Below are 26137 nucleotides of genomic sequence, written 5' to 3' on the forward strand. Positions count from 1 at the left end.
TGGCAAATGAAATTTTTCTAAAATTCTAAATTTTGCTCAAAAGTTTGATATTTTCCATTGGCAACAAATATTGCCACTCATCTTTCTTGATGTGACAGCTCACTTGATTCATTTTTGAGAAAATATCTGCCAAACATTCAATTCTGAATAAGCTTGTGTTTTCTGTCATTTATTCTTCCATGTGAAGATGGTGTTCCAGGAAAAAGGAACTCGTCATACTTTTGTGTTTAGCAGAAGGGCTCTGTGTGTAATTCCCCTTTCATTCTGCAGAATATTATAAAGCCATGTATTGAAGGGATACGGCTTCATTAAATTAACAATTATTTCTGTGTTATTCATAACATTGTTATAGCAAACTGGAGCTGGGAATTTTTTTAAACTGTAATCTTCCGGCTGTGAAAACTACAATGATCCACCAGTACGTTTCAGTGTTACTGCCTTGATTCACGCTCAGGCATGAGTAATTTCAACCACCACTGCTTTTGGTAAAAATGTCAAGAAAATGTCAAAATGTCAAAACGATGAAAGAGCAAGTAAGATTTCAGTGTAGTGATCAAAATAGTTTTGACCTTGCAGACTGTAAGGACCTATTTTAGCCAGAACACTTCTATCCTGGTTGAATAATAACCTTGTTGTTTAACCCTTAAACTGTCCCTGCCCCCCTTCCCCCAGGGGACTTACTCAAAAACAAGTCTGAAACCAGTCCCAAGTAACAAAGCCCAAATACAAGGGTGGGTCAGGCCAGGTGGAGACATCCGATCAGTGGGGGGTTGCATACTGTCTCCCTAGTTACCAAGGCCCCACCCTTTGGGAGCCTTTGGGTGCCAATTCTGACCAAGGTGATAGGCTAATTCAAATATCTATTAGGGTAAATTGTAATTCAATTGGTCACCTAGCATGACTGTGCAGCTTTCTCAGTGTGTTATAATTTCATTCGCTACCTGTGCATGGCCAGGCCCAACCACATGGCCTTTCCCCTTAAAAGCTAGTCTGTAAAACAGAGAAGGGCTGCCCTCTCTGTAAGAGGCACGGCCCTGGCGGGTCAGTTTGATTCTTGATGCTTGGGGTGAAATAAAGCTTTGCTTGACTTTCACTTTGTATCAGTCTTACCCCTTTAATCACGGATCCATTATTGTGGGACCTAACACAGACCACCTGAAAAATTTTCAGAGATGACCAAGATTTTACAAACCACACTATGAGAAACACTGAGACACATTATACTCTCCATAAAGTGAAAAAGTGAACAGGTACAGTATATTTACAAAGATATTACAGAAGAAAAGAAAGAAAGTATTATGGACTAAATGTGCCCCCCCACCCTAAAGTCATATGTTGAGACCTTTGTCCCCAGTGTGATAGTATTTGAAGATGGGACCTTTGGAAGGTAATTAGGGTTGGATGAGGTCATGGTGTTGGAGCCCTCATGGTGGGATTAGTGCCTTTATAAGAAAAGATAGCCAAGCATTCTCTCCCTCTCATTCTTTCCAATGTGAGGACACAGTGAGAAGATGGCTATCTGTAAGCCATGAAGAGAGCTCTCACCAGAACCTCACCATGCCAACACCCTGATCTCGGACTTCCAACCTCCAGAACTATGAGAAAATCAATTTCTCTTGTTTAAGCCTTCCCAGTGTAACAAATTTTGTTATGGCAGCTTGAGCTGACTAAAACAAAAAAGAACATAAAAAAATAGCATATGAATATAGACTTATCAGAATTATGTTGCCAAGCAGCAGATCAAAATTATAACCAAACACATTGCTATGAACTTAAAAAAAAAAAATGAAAAACTTCAGCTGTGACCTCTATAAAACAAGATCTCAAAGCTGTGATTAAAAAGTTTAGGGAAAATATAGAAAGACCAAAAAAAAAAATATATATGATTCAAAACTCAAGAAAAAGAGGCAAAAGAACAAAACTAAGCCTAGAAAGAAGTCCTTTCTAGAGCAACATTAAGAAAAATACAATAAAACATGGAGAACACAAAACTGAGGGGAGGAAAAAAGCAAACAAAATTAAAATGGATACCAAGTTTAAAAATTTTAATTGAGGCCCCCAGGGAAAATCATTATGACAAAAGAGAAAAACAATGTTAAGATATATTTAAAGAAAATTTTCCCCAAGTCAAAGAAAATACGTCTCTACAGATTGAAGGCATATGATCTGCCCAAGTAAATACTAAAATAGAAAGCAACATTGACTCTTAGAGTATTGAGGACAAATTACTTATTTTTGCAATAAATAAACATTTAGGCAGCCAAGAAAATATAAAATCGCCATAAGAGAGGAAATTTGATTGGCTATGTAGCATCCTACTATTCCACATCATGTCTAGAAGATAATCAGTATAAGAAGGCAGTTGAGTACTCTGAAAAATGCTCAAAGCATGAAAGCATTAAACACAAGTTTTATAACAAGGCATTCTATCCTTCAAGAGTTAAAGTTACACAAATTCTGCACATGTAAGAACTCAGAGAGTAAAATTCTCATTAGTTCTTTAATTTTTTTCCCTTGTTTAAAAAAAAAAAAGGCAAAAAATGATTTGAAGGGAAAAGGATTCAAGGTGAACTTTAAATAGACCAAACAAGAGGACTTTGCCAAAGACAAATTACAGGTCTAGAACAATCTTCATGAATAATAAGCCTCAACAATACACAATTGAAATAATTACACAAAAACCAAGAAATGAAGTTGGAGAGAAGGGAGTGAAGATTATATGAATACAGTGCCTTTCAATTGTTTTACAGCTTGTGGACAAAAAAGAGTATTTAAAACCAATAAATCAAGTAATATAAATAAAAGTAGAGATTTAAAGGTATGAAGACAAACATAAAAAAGTAATATATTCAATTAAAATTGGTGGTGAAGGGGAAAGAGGAGGAAGAAATAAATATTGATAAATTTCATTATTATTCAAAATAAGCAATAGATGAATTATGTGTCACAAAATAGAGAATTAAGTATACTAGATAATATTACATTAATAAGGCAGCCAAGAGAAGAAAAATCTCATTGCAAAAAACCTCATCACAAAAAATATACAAAAATACAACAACAAAAGAAATCAAACAAGCTGATATATATCTAATAGCATTTTATTTTATTTTTTGAAAGATTTCGTATATTTATTTGAGAGAGAGACAGCAAAAGCTCACACAAAAGAGTGAGAAAGAGAAACAGACTCCCCACTGATCAGGGAGCCCTACTCAGGATTCAATCCTAGGACCCGATTCCAAAATCGCCAGAATCATGACCTGAGTTGATGGCAGATGCTTAACCAACTAATACCCCTCAGGGCACCCCCCACCTGATAGCATTTTAAATCAGTAGGAAAGACCTGGATTTAGAATGAAAGGTCAAATAGTGGTCATACAGAAAAAATTAAAATAGATCTTTACCTGTTATGTAACCTATCCCCAAAACGATGTCTAATATGTACAAAAAATATGTACAAAATATGTACCAAAAAAAAGTGTTAAAAACATGGGAAATTTTCAATTATTATTTTCTTACTTTTTTATAATTTCTTACTATTTTCTTATAATTTTTTCTTATTATTTTGGCTCAGGATGACACTGCAGGGAAAAATTGGGGGCTATTAATGCACTGACCTCCCCCTCTCTGGTCCTCCAATCTCTGGCCAATGTTGCCTAACAGCTGAAACCAGATGGTGCCAGAGGGCAAAGGAACTAGAAGGATACAATACATCAGTGGCTGGAGAGTGGATTAGGAGAGGAAATAGTCTTCAACAAATGTGCCCAGAATACAGAATGAGGAAAGGGTAGTCTCTTCAACAAATGGTGTTGGCTAAACTCTATATCCACATACAAAAGGATGAAATTAAACCCTTACACCCTACACAAAAACAACTCCAAGCAGATTAAAGACTTAAATGGAAGAACCGAAAATGTAAAACTCCTAGAAGAAAACATAGAGGAAGAGCTTCATAATATTGGCCTTGGCAATGATTTCATGGATACAAAACTAAAAGCACAGGCAACAAAAACAAAAATAAATAAGTAAGCGTAAGCAAACGAGCAATCAACAGTGTGAAAAGGCAACCTACAGGATGGGAAAAAAATGTGCAAACCATATATCTAAAAAGGGGTTAGTCTCCAAAATACATGAGAAACTCCTACAACTCAATGAAGGTTCTTAAAAATAGTTTCTCTAAACAGTATCTCAGATGGATGGAGGTTTCCAAGCAATTTTTTTTTTTTTTGCATTTACCACTAGCACACTTGATCCAAATATTAAGCACACATTTAATAAAGTGTTCAAAAGATTTTTGGTATTAACTTACACATCCATTTTCCTTTCCCTTATTTATTCACATATTTTTATGTGATACATATTTTGTATGAGATATAGATACTTTGAAACTTTTTGGAAAAAGAGTAATATGTAAATAAATATGAAAAATGAATTTCACTTTGTATGGACAGTTGTCTCCACACTAAGTCAGCACAAACTCTGGAACCAGACTACCTGGGTTCAAATCCTAGCCCTGCCACTTAGGATCTGTGATACTTTGGATCTGACATAAAAATTTCCTGGGTGCCATTCTCCCCATCCCTAAGCAGAAGTAAATAAGTAATAGTGTTTCCCCTAAGATTACAGTGAAGAGTAGATTAGTTATTATACAGACACAGAACTGTATCTAGCATACTATTAGCGATACACATATGCAACTTTGTATTAATGTTGAACTTCCATGTCACACTGTGATGTACATGGCTTAGGTTTAGAAATGGTGTCCAGGGAGCCCCACAGTTTGGGAAGAGCAGAGGGTTAGTATAGAATAACAAATGATCTGCAATTCTAGGTACTTTAGACATTCTAGAGGATGGCTTATTGCTTTATCTGTGAGAAATCAAATCCTGAGGTCCCAAAGGATTAAATGGCTTACCCAGATCACCCTTCATCTAGATGGCAGGACACATCAGTGAGGGTCCACAGGCATTGACACAGCAGACTTACCAATATAAGAAACAGGAGTCTAGACTGTGGAAAGAATGCTGGATTCCCAGACCTAACCTTACCCTTATCACTCGCCCAGGGGGTAATGTCTTTGGACTTCTCTAGGTCTCCATCTGGAGGGAAAAAGTGTCAAATCATCTTCTAAGACCTCTTACATTTCTCACAACTTATGATTCTAGTCATTACAGTTCTGTCTGGGCTCATGCCTGTAACTAAACTGGAAACATTTGCAATGTGGTAGAAACAGAGCTTCAAAAGTCAGAACAGAAGATTTAATGTTTCCTACATCCAGGCTTTGACCCTCCTCTGTACTCCTGCCCAGTCCTTCCCATGAAGAAATCCCTTTGAAGTCATTCTGACTCTGTTGATTAAGGAATCAGTTCTTCTAATCCACCAGATTTTGATCCCCACACAACCCAGATAGTTTCAAACAGATGAAACCACTGCTCCACAATCACCAACCATGGTCTAAAGAAGCCAGCAAAGATGCTGCCCCCCAGCCAAGCCACTGATGCCTAGTGAAATGAGTGGTGAACCTCAGGGAGGTGGTCCAAGACCACAGTCCTCACTACTCTAAAGCCAAGTCATTAATTCATTCAGAAACTATTTATGGGTCCCATTTAAGTGACAGGCATTGTGATAAGCACTTAGGGAACTTATGATTTGGGGAGAATAGACAGCCATTACTCACAGAGCCATTACTCACCAAGGAAAGCACAAGTACAACTAGGACAAGTGGTTAGAAGAAAATACGTACAGTGCCATGCAAATAGCACGCAGTGCAGGACTTCTGGTCACTCCTTTAAAGGTAAAGAAGTACTATCTATGTCACAGGGGACGAGTTTAGGACTGGAGGACTGAGGACAGAGAGTTAGTACTGCTCTAGATAGAGGGAACAATATATGCAAAGGCCACTGAAACTAGGTGACCAGCACACTGAGGTATAGAGCACAACAGGACTCTGAGTCAGCTAATCATGGTTTGTTTGGGTTTTTTTAAGATTATTTATTTATTTATTTGACAGAGAGAGAGAGAGATCACAAGTAGGCAGAGAGGCAGGCAGAGGGCGGGGGGGAAGCAGACTCCCCACTCAGCAGAGAGCCTGATGTGGGGCTCAATCCCAGGACCCTGAGATCATGACCTGAGCTGAAGGCAGAGGCTTACCCCACTGAGCCACCCAGGCACCCCTCATCATGGGTTTATTTAAAGATAACTCTAAGAAACAGTTTTCTCGGTTATACTGATGCTCAAGCCTCTCTCTGTCCCTCTTCCTGCACTTTATCTAGCACACAGAAATAGCTACAGTGGTCTTGGTTCAATCTCTTACTTTGAAATTCATGGAGCAGTTACCAGGAATTTTCACCAAAGGCTATCCGTGATGGTTCTTTCCAAATGCTCTTGCATTTTATACTACAAAACTACTTTGATGATGCAGTTACCATCATCATTAACCTAGAATAACACAATCATACTAACATGCATTCCCACAATTTTATTTTTCCAGATGGCATATTTTCCAGTAGAAATGGCTTTGTGCATTACCTGCTGTTCATGAGCATCTCAGACCTTATTGTGTCTTCTGGGAAGAATTTTCACCAGAGAAAGCAACATTGCATTTATATTTCTCTTTCCAAAAATTAAAGAGTTAAAGAGCAACAGAAGTAATTCTTAAGTGAGGCATATATATATATATATATATATATATATATATATATACACACACACACAGAGAGAGTGAGAGACATAACATGTTCATTAGCATGCATGAAGAAAATCTTGGAAGGAACAATATCTCCCTAATTATATCAACATGAGAAAGTTGCTCTTGACACCATGATATATCAAGATGACTACTTCCTTTCTTCTCTATTATAAACATGTTTTCTTAGATCACGAATTGAAGTTACAGGGGGAATGACACTAAATAAAGCCCAAGCTGTGATATCTCCCCTGGAAATAACAATCTGGTGGTGAATATCAACATCCTCTTTTAAAATTGGGAAATCAGATATAAAGTAATGAAGAGATAATACTAAAGAACAGCAGTGTATTCTCAGGCTTATTTGTATAAAAATGCTGATGGCAGATAGACATAATAGTTCTTGAAAATTATAGGGTGTTAAAAACTGAACAATAATTATGATACAATGGCCTCCATTTTTAGTAAAGTCATGAAAATTAGTGTTATACCATTCAAGGTTCATTGGAGTAAGTAGTATGTTTGATTAAATGGGAGTGCACGAAATGACACATTTGTAATCATAAAAGAATCTGGGAAACAAAGACCCCATTGTTAAGATCCAACTATGCTCAGTACAATTTCAGTACTTTTCTTTTTCTTTTTGTGTATTCTACTTATTTGGATAGTCACACTAGACACTGCAGTCCTTGGTTCACGATGGATTCTGCATTTCCACTATCAAACTTCCCAGATGAGAAACGAAACATTTTAAGAAAGAATAAAAATGATGGTGTACATTAGAAACATATTAAGGTCAATTATTTAAAGATCACCTCTGCCATGTTATAGATGATACACTACATACTAAGAATAAATGGGGCATCTTGAGTCTCCATCTAGCTTTGTGGAAAGTGGGAGAAATCATTTAATCTAAGTCTCAACATTTTCATCTGAAAAAAATTTCAATGTGGTATTAAAATAAGAAAAAGATGCCCAAGACACTGCTAGATCTTTCTTCTCAATCTTCGGTTCCTGCAGATTAAAGCTTTGAAGTGGGCTCCAAGATATATTTATTTTACTAAGAAGACAGGTGCTGGCCTGATAGGAGTGGTTTAAGAGAGAGCCAGGTGACAAGACCATCTCTGTGACTTATCTGGAATGGGTATGCCCTGTGCCAGGCACTGGGTCAAGAGCCTCTACCTCCTGAAAGGCTGGATAAGACATGCAGACTCAGGAGTCAGACTGCCTCTCCAGGATGGTGACATTTAGCAAATACCTCTCTAAACTTAACTTCCATCAACTGCAAAATAAGAAGAATAATATTTGCCTCTGCATATGCATTTTGTGAAACATACAATTAGAAAATGACAGTAAAAATCTTAAATCCAGATACATGGTAAACAATAAATGTTCATTTCTATTTTTATCTCATTTAAATCTCATATGATTCAGGCTCAAGGTTCAGATTTCAAATGTGCATGGAAGGAAAGGAAGATTGACGTTTATTTTTTTCTGGACCAGGGAAATACATTTAGAAACCAAAGCAGTGATCAAAAAGAGCCACCAAAATCATCCAGGGGAAGCTAAGCACTTTAGTTTCATGAAAATGAGCCTCTCTGGGGAAGAACCATACCCAGGGCTCACTGAGAGCACAAGCATTGAAAGCAAGGCTCTGAAAAGTTACTAGAGGCTGGTCCAACCACAGCTCCCAGACAGAGGTACTAGGTTTTCAAAACTGAGCTGAACCTGAGAATGAGGTAATCTGATCCACTGGAAAATTTGGGGATCCAGCTTGGGAGTCCCAAAAGTCAGACTATTGGGCTGCTGCAGCGATGGAGTGACTCAGGAATGTCCTTGGAGCATGTAGGTAAATCAGAAGCTTTGAGATGAGCAGGTCTTGAGGTCAAATCTAGCTTTGCTTCCCGCCCCCCAGCTTTGCTTCTTAAGTGATTATGGGATTCAGCCAACTTCCTTAAGATTTTCCAAAATCAACTCTTCATCCATAATGAGAGGATAATAATTCTGACCACATAAGTTTCTGTGAAGATTAAATAAACTGATGTATGTGAAGGGTCTTGTACCTCACATATGATCAAAATTATTAGTTCCTATTATTTCCATTCCTTCAAATCTTCCTTCTCTCTTTACCATCCTTAGGCCGTGTCTTTGGTGGAGTCCACAGAGCAGCCAATGGACAGTGTTGAGCATGAATGAGATAACTTGTTAATCTTGCACCTAACCATCTCTCCAGAAATATATTCAGAAAGAACCTGCAAACATGCTTTCCTTAGTTCCTTTTCTGGGATACTCTGAACCTAAAAAGGAAAGGCTGGAACATATAAACTTCAAATCCCATATCTTAGTGCTTAAGTATCTTCTCCAACAACTACCAAAAAAGACTATATTATAGTGTTATTTGAATTTGCCGAAAAACAAAGAGAAACTTTTGTAATACAAAACTACAAAGTTGAGAGGAATTGCAAGGTTCATTTAGTTTTTCAGAGAAAAGGAGAAAGAAAACATGTCTTGAGTTCTCTGATGGTAGCCCATTGTGGAGAAAAAAGCAATTTATAAAAAGGCAACTTGAATCATAATATCACAAAGTCTGACCTTTAAAAGAAAGAACTGAATAATCAGTCTGGAAAATAATTTTTAGGAATAAATTCTTTTTGGTTTGCTGGCCAGGCAAATTCTGGTATGGGCTTATCTTAACAGAGAGACCCTGACGCTGCTTTTGAAATACTGGGGAATGCTGTTCTTCCACAATGAGGCAAAGGGATCTGATTCTTCAGCATGGTACAGAGCACATGCTCGCAAGACAATGCGAGACATAACCGCAGGACAAGAACAGCAGATGTGGAAAAGCACCACACTCCTTGTGTTACTGGCAAATCCCAAATTCTGGCCTTCAAAGACTTCTTCTGTTTGTGATGTGGGGATTTGGATTGGATCATATTGAGATGCCTGGAAGACACCAATTCCCAATGAAAAGCACAAAGTGCTCCATGGGGCAATTGTGGGCATTGGCTTAGACCAAGGTTGTCCCAGCCTGGAAAACTTGGCCTAAAAGTTGCCTAATATTGTCACATACAGGAAGAGCTGTCCTGCCTGCTTCAAACTTATTTATTTATTTATTTATTTAAGTTCTCAAGCTGCCTTTCCCTCACAACCTCATTGCCCTCAGCAGACAACCAAAGCTGGTGATTACCAGACAAGACATAATAATAGGAGATGCAAAAGGGCTGAGTTCAGGGAATTTCATCTCCTTGAAATGCGTATGTATTTAAGAACCATGCTAACTTTATTTCACAAGGAAATTCAACAAATTTAAATGAAAATACACTTCAAAAGCCTGTCTGCTATGTCCTTGATAATCCAACCACAATCCTGGCTGGCCAAGAGAAACCAAACCCAGACAAAGAGGGCTTCCCACAGGGGCAAGAGCAGAAAAAGTGCTGAATTTGGAGTTAAACCATCAGTAGTGAAACCGCCAAGTCATGAGCTCTGAAGCACATCTCAGTGTTACACCTGCCTTATGGTTTGGGGCTGAAATATGTCCTCTACCCAAACTCATATGTTGAAGGCTTACTCCCCAGTATCTCAGAATGTGACCTTATTTGGAAATAGCGTAATTGCAGGTAAATTTAGATAAAATGAAAACCTAATCCAGTATGATTAATGTCCTCATAAAAGGAGGAAATTTGGAGACAAACAGACACACAAACACACACACAGGAGAAGGTCATGTGAACATAGAAACGGAGAGCAAGACGGTGGTGCAGAAGACAAGGAATACCAAAGATGGCCAGGAATTCATCAAAAGGCACAGAACTGATCTCCGCTCATAGCCTCAGGAGGAATGAATCTTACCAACACCTCAATCTTGGTCTCCTAGCTTCCAAAGCTGGGAGGTCACTATTGTTTAACCCATCTAGTTTATTATGAGCAGCCCTAGAAAACTCATATACTCACATACCTGATGGAGTTGTAATCAGGTTCACCACTTTATTCATTAAATAAGCATTTCCACGTGTGTCTGTCCCTGAGATAGACTCTGTGGGTGCACAGAGGATCAGACCACAGTGCCCACCCTCTGAGACCCTGCAGAGACATAAGTAGCACAAGTCAGAGTGGCTATTGAGCACTCGACATGATGTAGCCTATAAAATACATACCAAATATTGAAGACTGTATGGCAAGAATACGAAATATCTCGGGGTGCCTGGGTGGCTCAGGGAGTTAAGCCTCTGCCTTCTGCTGAGGTCATGATCTCAGGGTCCTGGGATCGAGCCCCACATCAGGTTCTCTGCTCAGCAGAGAGCCTGCCTCCCCCTCCTCTCTCTGCCTACTTGTGATCTCTCTGTCAAATAAATAAAATCTTTAAAAAAAAAAAAAAGAATGTGAAATATCTCATTCATGCATTTTATAGCAGTTATGTGTTACAGTAGTAGTTTAAATATTTTGGTTAAAGTATATTATTAAAATTATTTTCTCCTCTTTCTTTAAATTTTTTTAATTTGACTAATAGAAAATTTTAAATTACACATGTGGCCAGCAGTATTGATCTATGGGACAGCATTGCTCCAGAAGCTCTCAGATCAGGGGTGAGGAAGACATAGAAGCAGTAATGGCCATATGTCAGGGTCATAGTGGTTTTTCACAAGTCTGTAGGAGCCTGGAAGAAGGAACTACATCCACAAAGAAGGGAGGATTTGACATAGGAGCAGGGCATTCCAAAGCTCACAGTCCAGCCCTTTTGTGGAATTACAAAGAACACTGTAGGCTACCCAACAGCTTCCTGTGAAGGAGTGAGAAGCGAAAATGAAAACCCCAAAGAGCAACATAAACTGAATATTCGTGAGATCTCGATTCTGGGCTAAGTACTTCATTTATATTCACTCATTTACTTTTCATTGCAGTTCTATCAGTCAGACACCTATTATTCTCACTTTACAGATGAGGAAACTGAGATGTTAAATTCTTTGCCCGAGATGTTAAGTTCTTTGCCCAGGGCAACACCGAGAAAGGTTTAAATGTGAGTCTGGAATAACAGGTGAGAGCCAGCTTGAGAAGGACCTTGTTTATCATACCAACATATAAAATTAAAGAGTAGAGGGAGGGAATGAGTACAGCCATTAGTTTCTCTTATAGGGAATGAAGAGGCCATGGAAATTCTAAGTAAAACTCTGGCATAATCAAATTAGAGTTTTAGAAAAATTAGAGCTCTGGCCATGAAGAATGGTGGAGCTGGAGGTTCTGTGTTCAGATAAGAAGTCATTCTCGTCCCTTGCCCAGAAATAGAAGAATAATCCAGAGAACTTCCTGTTACTATGGCTTTTGAGGGCTCTCAGGAGTCTTTTGTAGACCAAAGACGGATGTCACTGGAAGTCCAGAAGTGATCTGAGGCCACAGAGCTGGTCTGACTGAAACCAAATTGTGGATGACACAGGACTCTTTCCCCCCTTTCTTTAGGAACCGCTGTTCTTTGACACTTCCGGCCTTGGGAAAGGCTTGGATCAGCGGCTGAACTGAAATAGCAGAAGAAATAAATAAGACTTCTGCCTCAGAGGTTTGTCCTGGGAATGAGGGAGGGGACACATTTTGCCTTCAGGTTCTGAGGTTTTCTGGCAACCCTCAAGTCACCCAGAATGAATCTTTCTTCCATTCTCAGACTGCCTGATGTGTGGGATGCCTCACTCTTTTCCTTCAAGAGTCATGGAAGAGAAATGACTCTAAAGAAACAATGATTTTGATTCTTTAAGATACAGTTTCTCCAAGAATAGCACTTGGAATCTGATGACTTAAAGCTCACACCTGTTGCAATTCTGAACCTAAAAGTTAGGCAACTTAAGAGGGCTCTTCCCCAAATGTGATCTCAAGGTCAGTGGTAGGCCTCACATGCCTTCTTTTGGTTTATGAAACATGAGGTAGAGTGAAAATAGTGAGAAGTTTCCAGTGTTTGCTATTTCATGAGTCTGAAAAAAATACATTGAGAAAAAGAATATGGGTATAATTCAAGACTGCTATGAAAAAGCTTATGCTTGTGAAAGAAGTTTCTACCCTGATAGAAAAATTATCTACCTTCTGGGACAATCATCATGAAAAGCAAATTCTTCTTGGCTGATGGATTGCAAAAAGGTGCTCTTCCTTGGGAAGAGCATGGGCTGGGTCCAGGGCTGCCCCCATGGTCTCTCTATCATGTCCTCTTGGGCAGGGCATGAACTCCATTCTGCACGCAGAGACCCTGCAAGCTTCATACCCCATCCGTGCAGAGCTAACATAATGATCACATTGTGGTGGAACACTACAAATCATAAACACATTCATGGATCTAAAAAGCAAAATGTAAAACTTTAAGTACAAACCAGCCCACTAAACATAATTGGTTATAACTGACTTGTTACATAATCTCGGTGAGTCACTGAATTTTGTAAGGTGATCCACAATAATGTAGAGTCTTCATAATGTAAGCAAAAAAAATAAAAATAAAAAATAATGAGTAGCAAACAAAATCATTAAGGCTTGATGATCAGAAAATAATTTCAATTTCAATTATTTTAACAGCAATATTTCTATGAGAAACAGGAAGAGTTTAGTTTTTGGAAGGAGTTACGCTAATAAGATCAAAGAGTTATACTAACTGAAGGTAAAGATGTATACGATGAGTAAAAGAGGAATTTTATTACTTCCAAGGACACTAAGTCCTGGAGTTGCATTAACCATCTGTTGCTTAGTGGAGAACCCACTTTAATAAACAAAGAATAATGGCTTGAAACCAGCACCTCAAAGCCTCAATTTCAGCTGTACCAGCCTCTACTTGTGCTGAAATTACACCATGCCGAGTAAATTGTTATTGTAATATGTGGAGGCTGTTTTTCCCAAGCAGGCAAACACTTCCAATAATGTTATTCATCCTATTTATTTTGCTTATTAAAAATAAACATAAAACTTGAGCTTTTCAAGCCTAAAACCACCAACTCCTAATTAGTTTTATCTAAATTAATGAGGTTTTACTGTACTAGTTTTTAAAAGTGCAGTACTGAATTCTAGGAAAAGCTGTTGCAATTAAAATGGAGAAAGCCAACAAGAATTTGGCAAAAGACTAAAATTAAAGGTCTAATTCTATCCTAAGCCCCCCAATTAAAATAATCTTTTACCCATAATATCATCGTCCTGAAGATAATCCAATTACAAACACAGCATTTATCATTAGATTTTATTTTCTGTGTAAAATTGGAATCAGAAACAGTAGTTCACATCTGTGATCAATCTTGGTTTTGGTTGATCTCAAATTTACATTAAAAGGTGACCCAGAATGGAGTCCTTCCTTGGCTCTTTCTTGCAAGTGGGTGTTTCCTTAAAAGTTTCTTTTAGGCTTTGCCCCCAAAGAACAAAGAATGTTCTGGGATGGCAACGAGAATCAAATGACAGGTTTGAAATCAAGTAGGTCCTACCTAGCATCATGTTTTATTTTACAATACTCATAATAATTTTTTAAATGGCTAAAACTTGGTCTAACACATATGTTTAGATAAAGGGATGTACATTTTTTTATTAAGAAAGTAGTTGTTAAGAGACCTTATAGACATGAAAGTATTGATAATTATTGGCAATGTATTATGAAGGGCTTAAAAATATGTAATACTTCAGTAATTCCATTTTCAGATCATCTCAGTACCTTCTTAGAGTAGCTTCCAAGCTAAGCTGTTGAAAACTTAGTAGGAACTTAATAATGTTTTTAAATAAAAATCATAGTTCTCCTAAGCACAAACCATTCAGATTATTTTTAAATAACCAATTTTGGGTGCCTAAGCAAAACCTAAAATAATCTTACTAGGACATTCCAAAAGAAACATTCTCCCCAAATCTCTTTGTGAATGTCAGCTTTGGTCAAATGTGCAAGACTATGTCCTGGGTTTGTTTAAAAATATATATATATCGTAGTTTATTTGTGAATGTCCAATATAAGATGGATTAGATTTTTCTTCCTCTTAGCAATTTGCTCTTACTCATGCTGTTGTTTTTCTTTCTAAGCTTGGGATTTATGCACCATACATAGTTCTCCTTTGGTACCTATTATCAGCTGGTACCTCTGTAAAAGCAGCAGCCAGAGTTCTTAAGTTGTGTCCCATAAAATTGCTCTAAAAGCCAAATCTTGGTATCTAAAAAGAAAGTTTCTGAAGATCAATCAGAATTTGGCAATTAAAGGAAACTTCACCTTCACCCCAATTGAGTTGAGGGTATATCAAGGAGATGAAAAGATATATTGCACATTTCTTGGAATGCTTAAGAAATAGTAAGCTATGATGAATTGAACTGTCATCATGTCCCATCTAGCTGAAAAATATTAACAAGAGCGATTTAGGATAATCTGAAGCGTTTGACCGTATCATCAAAGTTTGCATCAATGGATCATGAACTAAAACATGATCAAGGATTCAGAGCACATATGCTCTTCCTGCTCAAATCAGAGATGGTCTGGAATGGTGTCATGTAAACAATTAAATATTAAAGTTGAAAAGGATGGAAGGAAAGGGGGGGGTGGGAAAAGGCAAAAGAGAGGGCAAAGGAAAAATGTTTTAGAAGTACAAATTTGGGGGGGGGAATCAGTTATACTCATATGCTTCCTATTGTCAGAAAAATAAAAACGACTTCCCCTAATACCCATCCTCTTTGTTTCCAGCAACAGGAATAAACAGAAACAAGTGTAGGACAAGAACTCTGTAATCTATGACTAGAGATGAAATGTGACCAAAAGGTAGAAAATTCCCATCTTAATGACACACCCGAGAGTTAAACAGATACTTAGATAATATATATACATGCATATATATACTTACATAATCATACAAATAAAGATAGAATTGAAAATGCAATGAATGGCTGAAGAGAAATTACAGGGTTCTCTAGAATTCTGTAGCAGAAGGTCATGACTCAGAGTTTTAACACATCCTGAGAAAAACAAAATAAACCATGCGTCTGGTTCTGTAGGGGTGGAAAAAGTATTTTGTCCGCTGACCACAGCCAATAAAATACTTAAGTAAAATCTCAAATAAAGTTATTTGTACTCAAATAAAACTTCTTGGACCTTTGTTTTTAAAACTTTTCTATTGCTATCAAAAAATACTTGGAAACAAATAGCATTTAAGTTTTTTATTTATAGTGGTGTAGAATGCTCATTTAAAATAAGCTAGAGGAGGGGCGCCTGGGTGGCTCAGTCAGTTAGGAGTCAGGCTCTTGGTTTCGGCTCAGGTCATGATCTCAGGGCCATGAGATGGAACCCCCCCAAGAGGCCCTATGCTCAGCATGGAGTCTGCTTGAGATTCTTTCCCTCTCCCTCTCCCCTTGCTCAGTCTGTCTCTCTCTTTCTCAAATAAATAAATAAATAAAATCTTAAAATAAAATAAGCTAGAGGATTTAAGGAGACTAGAAATAAAAAATCCCAGGAAGTGGCTCTTGTCTAAACAGAGCAATAGCCCTGGACCAGAAGTCAGAGGGTTCGAAGTTTCCGTAAAACACATCCTAGCTGTGCAGCCTTTAGCCAACTTTTGTGACCTCTCTGAATCTGAGTTTCTTCATCTCTAAAGTAATTGCCAAACCTTCTGGGGGAACATATGAGTTAATGTACATGAAAGTGCTTTGTGACCACCAGTATGGGACATATAGTACAAAAAGGGAGAAAACAAAGCATTAAAAAAAAAAATGCAAGTCTGATTCACCCCCCTGCCTGTCCCCAAAGACTTCATTAGCTATTTGAAAGATGTTGCGTATTTATCTTTAAATTGCTTACTAATCATCTCGAGCAAAAGCTCATGGCAATATTATCAGAGCCAATTACTTAGCATGTCACACTCAGTATCCTGAAAAAAATACCAGCAAATGCTTTCTGCAATAAATAACCATATGTGCCCTTGGGATTTAACTTTTACTGTGAGGGGAAAGTGGTGTTGCTTTGAAATATATGCTGGCTGGGTCCTTCCTTTCTTTTTTTCTTTTTATATTTTCCTCCCTCTTAGAAGCATATTCAAGGACAAGGTAGTGAAATTGAAATTGAGGAACAGTTAATGAGGGAAAATGCCATTTGAATCGGAGAAGATGGGCGGTAATTCTTAATTGAGTGTGCCTCTTCAGTAGGCTCTCATATTTTCACTTCAGGAGGCTTTGTGTTGGTTACTGAGTCCATGAAGGGCACTGCTCAAGATGCACGTGCTCCATGGCCCCCGCCTTGCTAGATTAATGGGGTCGTTCTGAGAAATCATGGTCTGCAGGAAACATTTTTAACCAGTGCTATCAGAGGGAATCACTCCATGTTTACCTTCCAGGATTTTGGCACAGGTTCTTCCAAGATGGAACACAAGAGTTTATAAATTGCGATCATTTGCAAAACGTTCAGGAAGACTCTCCTCAGAAATAAGTCCATCACACCAAAAAAATATTTCAATGGTTGACACGATACCATCTCAGTGAATTAAATATAAAATGAGCATTGGAAAATACAACAAGATTTATTTAAATGCAATCAAGGAGTGGTTTATTTATGACCCAGCAGGAATGTTTTTCAGAAAGAATTCCCTCTTTACTCAACCTGATCTATTCCGTCCTTTGGGTTTTCATTACTTAAAAAAGGAAAGACATATAAAGTATGAAAGTCCTCAGCTTTATTAATGCAAACATATTTTTATTAAAGAATGAATGCATTTATGCTAAAGAATAGTTTACATGTGTTGTAGAGCAGCAAGCAATATCCAAGAGGCGAGTTCTTCTCAATATGACTCCATGCTCATTCTACATGCCTTAACACTGGACCCACACACGGGGGCACACGTACACACACACAAATGCATACAGGAACACACAGATACACAGACCAAAACGCTGACACCATTACTCTCTGGATTTGATGAGCTCTTATTTAAGGCTTCTGTAAGGTGTCCCAGTGCCCCTAACATTACCAGGATTAAAAACAGACTTCAGTCAAGGAGCAGAATTACCTGGAAAACTAGCCATCTGCTCCTAGCCTTAAATGTATGCATTTGAACCAACACTTTCAGTTTCATTCAGTGTTGACTCTGTGTTGATGATCTTAAAGATCCGTGAAACTGAGCCGTCTCAGACTCTCTTAGCGATATTTCTCATTAGAAACAGTGGGTAAACCGGCAACTCCGCCCCTAAGATATCACCAATTGTAAGATAATGGGGTCAGATTTCCCTTTGGGACACAGTTTCTCTAGACAAACCAAGTGTATATAGCACATTCCCTACTTGAGTACAATGTTGAGTGATTGAGGCAAGCCTTCCTTTGTGATGCCCAATCAGATCTGAAGCTTGCCGTGAAGGATTCATCAGACAGGACCATCAACTAAATAAGTAACCATAAATCAGAACTGATCAAAGGATAGCCTATGAGGAGTTTGCTCGCTTGCTGGTAACTCATTCCCTTTTTCCAAGGTTTCTGTGATTGTGGTGGTTGTTTGAAACTCCTACTTTGTTTATTTCCCCTGCTTGGTTCTTTTCTTCCCTTTTTGTGTCCTGCAGTGTATGCTGAGAATCCATCCCTTAGGGACATTCGCTGGGGTGGAAAGAGCTTTAAGAGGGTGGATGAGGAGGGATGAGGAAAGCAGCTATTAGTAGTCGCAAGTATTCTAAGAAAATAGATGAAGTGAATACAATAGGAGGGTACTACTTGATATATTTACGTAAATAAAAGCATTATCTTTAACTGTGAATTAACTGCCAACTATCAGCTTGTTAGTTGTAAAGCTCAATAAAGGCTGTGCTGGTTTGCTTACTTAGGAGAGAATCTGAAACATGCCAGGGAGAGGGGCTCTCAGGATACGCCTGAGGTGTTCCTTTAGCTCTGCGGCCTCTCACCGGCACCTGCACCCCCCACCCACCCACACACCCTCTCCCCATGACTAGGGATCCTACAGGTGCATCTAACGTTCTTGTTGGATATCATAAGGCAGATTGGAATGGTCCATCAAATAACAGCCGCAGTGGATTTGCCTGAGAGTGATGATAACTGGCATGGGGTCTCCTACAGGGAGGCATGGGGAAATGAGGGGGGTGGGGAAAGAAGAGAGTCTAGAACTTTCCTCCCCGTCCGCACACCCACCCTCCTCACAGTCACAGCAGCAGCAGATTTCAATGTAACGTAATTACTTTAATAATACATTTCTTTAGATTTAGAATTGCTCTTCTGAATTTAAAAAGCTTGGTCGGCCAATAGTTTGGCAGTCTTTTCTTCCCAAATTTGAATCATTGCTTATTCATCTATCATCTTGAATTCCTTGACCAATGCTGCCTTGCTGAAGCATCCTAAGTCCATTCAGCCATCATCGGATTCCAATTCCTGGGAAACTTCTTCCGATGAGCTGTTCCTATGGATCCGACCGTCGCTCTTCATACTGTGGAAAGTCTTCTTGAAGGCCTCCATCATGGCATGGGCCAGCTTCTTGGCCTCGAGCTTGCTCTCACACTCTACAGCGTGGCAGTCCATCTGGTAGGACAGGTCATCATTGATCTCCCTATAAACCCAGGCGAAGATGTTGGGGCTCACGTTGTGATCGGCAGTGCAGTAGGCAATGCGTGCCACCTGGAAGGTATCCATGTGGACTGTGGCTTCACCTTTGTGGTCGAGGTGATGAAGCCACACTTGGAATGGTCGGATTTCCAGAAGGGCATTGGCTGGAAAGACATCTTCTCGGGCTAGCGTGTGCTTCTTCCAGAGCTCGATGACGGGCTTTTCTGTGCAGCCTGACAGAAACTGCATGCCTGTGGTGGGGACTTTACCCAGATAGGTAACCTGCAGAGAGACGAAGAGGAAGAAAAAAGGAAAGGTCAACATTAGGCTCTTCATTCTAGTTGTTCACTTAGATGCTCTCGGTCACACTGTCACTCTGGGCAGGTAGAGAGACATCGTTCCAGCTCCCAAACAAACAAAGTTGTCATCAGAATTTCTACCTTTTCTCCCTCACTGTGGTATTGAAATGCCTTAAGTAGCGTTGGATTTTTTAAAAACCTAATTTCTAGAGAGCCATTCTCCCTCTCATCTCCTACCCCCTTTTAAAATTCAAATTATAGCAACAATATGATCTTTTTACATAATTTGGCATTTCTTTAAAATCATAAAGCCATTTGAAGTTTCCTTTCAACCAAACACATACAGAATTTAATGACAGGAGGAAGTCAAAAGGATGCCGCATCTGAAAAAAATTTTTTCATTAAACTTGTCTACTTATCACTTTACAATTCTCTCACAGTGTTTGATTTCACCTAAGCTTTTGCTTCTAGCAAATGCCAAGGACACAAAAACATTGTGGATTAAAACATGACTGTTATCCCTACCCCACCCCCCACTATAAGCAAGGTAATTTTTTTAATATGGCAATACTCAGTTGTTTTTCAGCCTAAATAAGCTTTAAACTGATGAGCATCTGGTTATAGTGATAATAAAAGAAAGATCGATAGATGGGTCAACACTGGAATTCTGGCTAGCTAGACGGGCAGTATGAAAACAAAGGCAAAGAATTCCAAGTGACTCAAATAGTATCTTTTTTTTAAGATTTTATTCATTTATTTGAGAGACAGAGTACAGGCCTATGTGCATGAGCAAGGGGGAGGGGTAGAACGAGACGGGGAAGCAGACATTCTGCTGAGAGCGAGCCCTGGGCAGGGCTCAATCCCAGCACCCTTTCCCCATCATGACCTAAGCTGAAGGCAGAGGTTTAACCCACTGAGCCACCCAGGCATCCCTCAGATAGTGTCTTTTAAAACACTTGTTTATTATCCTACTAAGAAGGATTTTCATTTCTTTTTTTTTCATTCATCAAAATTCATGGAACTGCCACCATTAGAAAACCGGCATTATGGAAATGTGTAAAACTGAAGAAATCATTTAAGAAATAACATAAGATAGTATATAATTAGGTTCAAAATCAGTGACACAGATGTAAATACTGTCAATTAGAGGAAGATGAGATCAGAAAAAAAAAAGTCCACGGAAATGATGAGGAAGGAGATTTGGGAACAACGATTGCAATCAATGTCTGTGTTTCGCGGGGCTATAAAGGTCACACACACAAAGATACAGAACACAGAAGTTAAGTACTATTGCATTTTTTTCATGCTTTGTTTACCTCTTAAACAAGAGTTAATTAGACATTCCCTTTAAAAAATAACTTATTTATAAAGAGGCACAGTGCTGTACATTCTAGGAATACTTACTGGGAACCTATTCTACACATCGGCAAAGAGCCAGGGGAGATGAAGAACGGGGAGGGGGAAGATGGAGAGGTCCAAAATCAATAGGAAGGAGGTCATTGGTATTTGCTCACAGCACAGTCTTTGAAGCAAACAAAGTCGAGATTTACATCCTAGTTCCACAGTTCACAAGGTGGGTGGTTCTGGGCCATGCATTAACCCTCTACCGTGAAGGATACAGGCAAAGGACCCTAAGGATTCAGAGGAGGGAGAAATGGCATCCTGCTGATGGAAGGCCTCAGGGTAGAGAGTCACTAGATTTCAAGATATGGGGTCTCAAAAGCCAGGTAGGAGAAGCACGTGAAGGTAGCAAGAGGAGGGAACAGGAGGGAAAGGGATTGCAGTGGGAAAAGCTCTCTTCCACACAACTTGGGCAACAGGCCACTTAGGCCTGACCAGATAGGAGGTGGGGACAGAGGGCAGCCCTGGAGAAGAGACAGGATGTAAGATGTCACTGGATGAAAGCAGGCAGAAGGCCCTACACGCAGCCTAGGGAGTAAGGACATCCCTGCTCTGGAGGGAATGCCATAGAAGGTCTACAGTCCCAGAAGTGCCCGGATCTGAGCAAGGTTGTGAACTTGGAAGACTTGCCAGGAAGAACAGATGGGAAAGTCTGGGCAGTAGCAGAATGCTCAGACAGCACAGCCAAGAGGCAAGAGGACCCAGACCGGGAGTGGAGTTCATGGAGGTGACGAGAAAAGACAGATGGAGCCTGATGGGACGACATTACAGAAGTGGGACTGAAAACACGTGGTGGGAGACGGAAGGGGAGAATGACACAGACAGACAAGCAAGTGCCTCACATCCACAAGGAGAGCCATAGGCTGGATGGCTCCTATTCTCTCCACGTTGGAGTAAATGTGCAATAAAGAGGTCTTGACTTCTATATTTCCTGCAAATGTGCTTTCTGTATATGGTACTTTATGATACCTTTTACTCCTTTTTTAACAGCTTTATTACATTTTTATAGAGGTGAAATTCACATCCCATAAAATTAACCATCTTAAAGTGTGTGATTCAGTGGTATTTAGTAGTCAAAATGTTGTACAACTGTCAGCTCTGTCCAGTCCCAAAATGTTTTCACTGTGCCCAAGGGTGATGTCATCCCCATGAAGCTGTCACTCTCTATCGTCCCCTCCCACCAGCCCCTGTCAACCTCTAATCTGCTTTCTGTCTGTATGGATTTATTATTCTGGATTTTTGTATAATACGCAGCCCTTTGTATCTGGCTTCTTTTATTGAGCATAATGTTTTCAAGGTTCTTGCAAGAGGGACCATGTAGCAGTAGCTCATTCTTTTCTAGGACATCTTTACCTCAAGAAATTCAAAAGAAAATGGGGAAACTAACCTCAGTGCTTGAAGTAAAAGTGCATTCTTTCTTACTATCCACTGAAACTAGAAATAACCATGTTTATATTTGACAGAAACAGCCTTCAAAGGGAGGAAATGTCCTTCAATTTGCTCTAAGCTCTCTCTCTCTCTCTCTCACACACACACACACACACACACACACACTATTTAAAATTAAAATGTTATCTAGCCAATGCCTTCTAACATGATATAATTAAGGGATGAGCTTCAAAACTTTATTAGAGGTTGTAGAAAATTCACTCCAATCAAAAGCAATTTCATAGAAGTAAATATGTGTAACTCAGAAAAATGTATTCATTTCATAAATATTTATGACTTGAAAACTGAAGATTTTAAGGAAATGAAGTTTTATTTTGGAAGTGTGCTTGATAGAAGGATGGGGCAGAGATGAGGAGCCCAAAGAGCTTACTAAAATAATAACAAAAGCTACTTTTACTATGTAGACATATATAAAAACAATTTTAAAGCTCTGAGATAGAACAGAAGACATAGGTGTAACCTCTGGGTATTAAACTTAAGAAAGTAATCTTCATTCAGTGGCCCAGTTTCACCAAGGTTACCTAGATGGCACACTGCACATTGAGCATGAGGTTCTAAATCGTCATTTATATATATATATCACCACCGAATCAAGCCACGAGGATGCTGAATAAAGTAGTACCTAATATTTGCACCACACTTTAGGCAAAAGGCTATTTGTGTCTACCAGCTTCATTGACAGACCTGTGGATTCATGAATCAGGACGGAAAATGATTCCCATTAGCCCATTTTCAGAGGTAAGAACCCTAGGTCAGGGACTGGCACTGGGACATGCACTCTGTTCTGCAAGGTGCTAGGCTTTCTGGAACATTCTGATGATTCGTGAGGAAAACGGCATGGAAAAGTCACCCTCAAAAATATGTGTTGAATTCCTGAGCCACTTTGCTATTAGAAAAGAGCTGTTTCCATTGGAGTCCACTTACTAGACACTTGTTCATTTCCCCCATCTTTTGACTATAAGAGAGATTTTGGACTTCTATGAGCACCCTAGATACAGCAGGTCCTCCCAAAGAGTGGACAGCATTCCTGCATGGGGTGCTTTCGTAAATGACACTCTCTCCCATGCCATGAGGGGCCTAAGCCTTGATTTACAACTTTATTCCTTATTGTATAATTACAGAAAGTAAGACTCAGAAACCTCTTAAAATTCCCAGGTGAAATGGAGCACAAATAACAAAATTTTATATATATACATATACATATATATGTATATGTATTTATATATATATATAAATACAATATAAATATTAATATATTTAATATCTATATAAAGTATAGGTTTTCTAAAACTCAAGAAAATATAGTCTACTTAAAACAAAATCAAAGAAAACAAACTGTTTCATCTCAAGAACTGAAGACTTTCGGCATCTTCCCAAGAGTATTCTGTGAAAAGAGAAGCATAAACGTGGTCTACCAATACTAATCCTAAATATTCCATTAGCTTCATCTTGCAAAGTACTACTCAGCCTGCAGAGGGTGGAGAGCTAAAAGTGGTTAAGGGGAGGACTCCTCTCCATTGTGATACTGACAGTGGCCTCCAAGCACACCAAATGTTCACTGGGCCTTGCACAATTTATGTTTGCTCTCAACTGGGATTTTCCATGGAGATTACAGAGGCTGCAGTGGACAGACTGGACAGACAAGCCCTTAGTATAAGCACAGAATTAGCAAATATGCCCCTGACATGCCAGAAAATGGCTGATTGTCGAGATAAGCAGCTCCAGTCCTGCTGCTTGATAGGACCAGGATCTGCTTCCCTTGGGCCTTGGTAAGACTCTCAGCTGGGACTTCTCTGTAATTAAATGAGCTAACCCTGTCCAAGCCCTTCTAGGCAGTCCCAGTAATGGAACTCTCTGGTTCCCATAGGATCTAGTCAACATAAAACATGAGTTAAAGGATCTAATCTGATGTCACTGGGTGAACCTCAGGAAGTCAATGGAACCTCTGTTTTGTTGCCTTTGTGGAGGTGATCATGTCAGAAATCCCAAGAGATAACATAAATACAAAAAAACAATGCTAGGTTGGCATTCCTTAGAGAGACATGGAAAAAGAATTATCTAAATGGAGTTTCCCTAAAAATAGAATGTAAAATGATGACATGATGTTCCAAGCAGTTTCCCCTCCACATAACCCCTTTAAATCAGCCCTGTTATCACCCATAATGGCCTGTGTTCTGGAATCCTCACTTGGTGCACTTTCCCCTCATAAGTCAACTATCTACTACCTGCCTATGCATTTGCAAACCCCCCTGTAAGTTCTCCAAAGTCTGTCATTAACCCATGATTCTAAGTCACTGGAGACAACAACAGCAACAATTCTTCAGGCTTTAATTTAAAAAAAAAATGTTAATTTCTCTCTTTAATTTTTGATATATAGTGTAATAAAAATATACCTATGGCTCTGTTTCTCAAGGGAAAACTTAAAGTAAAACCTTAAAAAAAAAAAAAATCAACCGTCTCAAAATTCCAAAGTTTCATCATGCTGTGCATTCAGCCATTTCCTCTACCAACATGAAGCCACAGGACCCACGTGTGTCAATAAACAGAAACTCTCCCAATACAGTGTGTTATCTTTGTAGCCATCTACGTCAACACTGTGGTGGGGATTTACTCTCTCCATAGAGAGATCGCTTCTTGCCACAATCTCCTGAGGGCAGGGAGACTTTCTTTCACACCGCTCTGTGGGCACCTCCTCCCTAGAAGTAAAAACACAGGACTCAATGTGCAAGGAGGCTTCAGGAAGTTCTGCTGCCAACATAGGTCTGGTGAAGGAGAATCTTGTTATTCCTGCCCATCTATGAAAGAGGTGAATGTTTTCTAGATGAATACGTCCCTTCTGAGCCTCATCCTTATGGGCTGCTATCTTCCAGAGCCACAGAATTGACGAGAACCCTTGAGTCACTAAACAAGTCACTAAATGCCCAAAATAATAGACAGATTTCTTTCTTTTTCTTTTTCCTTTTATTATTATTTTTTTTAAGTTGTTGCCTCCCAGAGTATAGGAACAAAGGGACTCAGAAGAGGACAGAAAGAGTCTTCCGGGGGAGTAACAACCAGTTGGAAATAAGCAGTAAACACTAACATCTTTTCTATGGTTGCAGGAACAGGCATTGGGCAAGAAACTTATTAAGAATGAATCATTCAGAGAGAAATAAACAAGCCGAGCAAAAAAATGAAAGTTTTTCCCCATGTGTCATTCAATGGCATACGCTGATGCCTCAGACACAGACGGTTGCAATATGTGTGAATGGGCTTTGCCCAATCCTGACTGAAAAAATTATTGGAGAATATTCACAGCGTGTGAAAATCCATAGAGGCCATGAAGCTGAGGGGCCTGCCAGAGCGTCTGCCGCATTCCAGTGCCAGTCAGGAGAGACTGGTGTCCTCAGAAGCTCTCCTTCCCACCCAGGACTTTTCTTTTTTTTTTTTTTTTTAAAAAATCTATTTATTTATTTGACAGAGAGAGATCACAAGTAGGCAGAGAGGCAGGCAGAGAGAGAGAGAGGAGAAAGCAGGCTCCCCACTAAGCAGAGAGCCCGATGTGGGACTCGATCCCAGGACCCTGAGATCATGACCCGAGCCGAAGGCAGTGGCTTAACCCACTGAGCCACCCAGGCGCCCCCCACCCAGGACTTTTCCAACAGCTCATCCAGTTCTCCATTCATCAATCACCATTCTTTCTTCATCTGTGGCAAAACAAACTCTGCGTGCCTGACATGGAGCCTTCTGGCCAACTGAGCCTCACCGTCTCTTCCTTTTGATGGCCAGTCAATATTTCATTCTGGCCTGAAAACCCCTTGT

The 26137-nt window shown here is 39.3% G+C and overlaps 1 protein-coding gene across 1 annotated transcript in view; it reads right to left on the bottom strand.

Moving 5' to 3' along the window:
- Positions 1-17300: 17300 nt before the first annotated feature.
- Positions 17301-26137, bottom strand: part of PID1 (phosphotyrosine interaction domain containing 1) — a 225836-nt gene continuing 216999 nt past the window's right edge. The window contains exon 3 of the mRNA XM_004773417.3: positions 17301-19469. Within this exon, the coding sequence (XP_004773474.3) occupies positions 18993-19469 (477 nt within the window). The 3' untranslated portion in view covers positions 17301-18992. The remainder of the gene's footprint in view (positions 19470-26137) is intronic.

The sequence above is a fragment of the Mustela putorius genome, unplaced genomic scaffold (genome assembly GCF_011764305.1).
Source record: "Mustela putorius furo isolate JIRA1106 unplaced genomic scaffold, ASM1176430v1.1 tig00000275_pilon_pilon_pilon, whole genome shotgun sequence".
In the NCBI taxonomy this organism is placed as follows: Eukaryota; Metazoa; Chordata; class Mammalia; order Carnivora; family Mustelidae; genus Mustela; species Mustela putorius.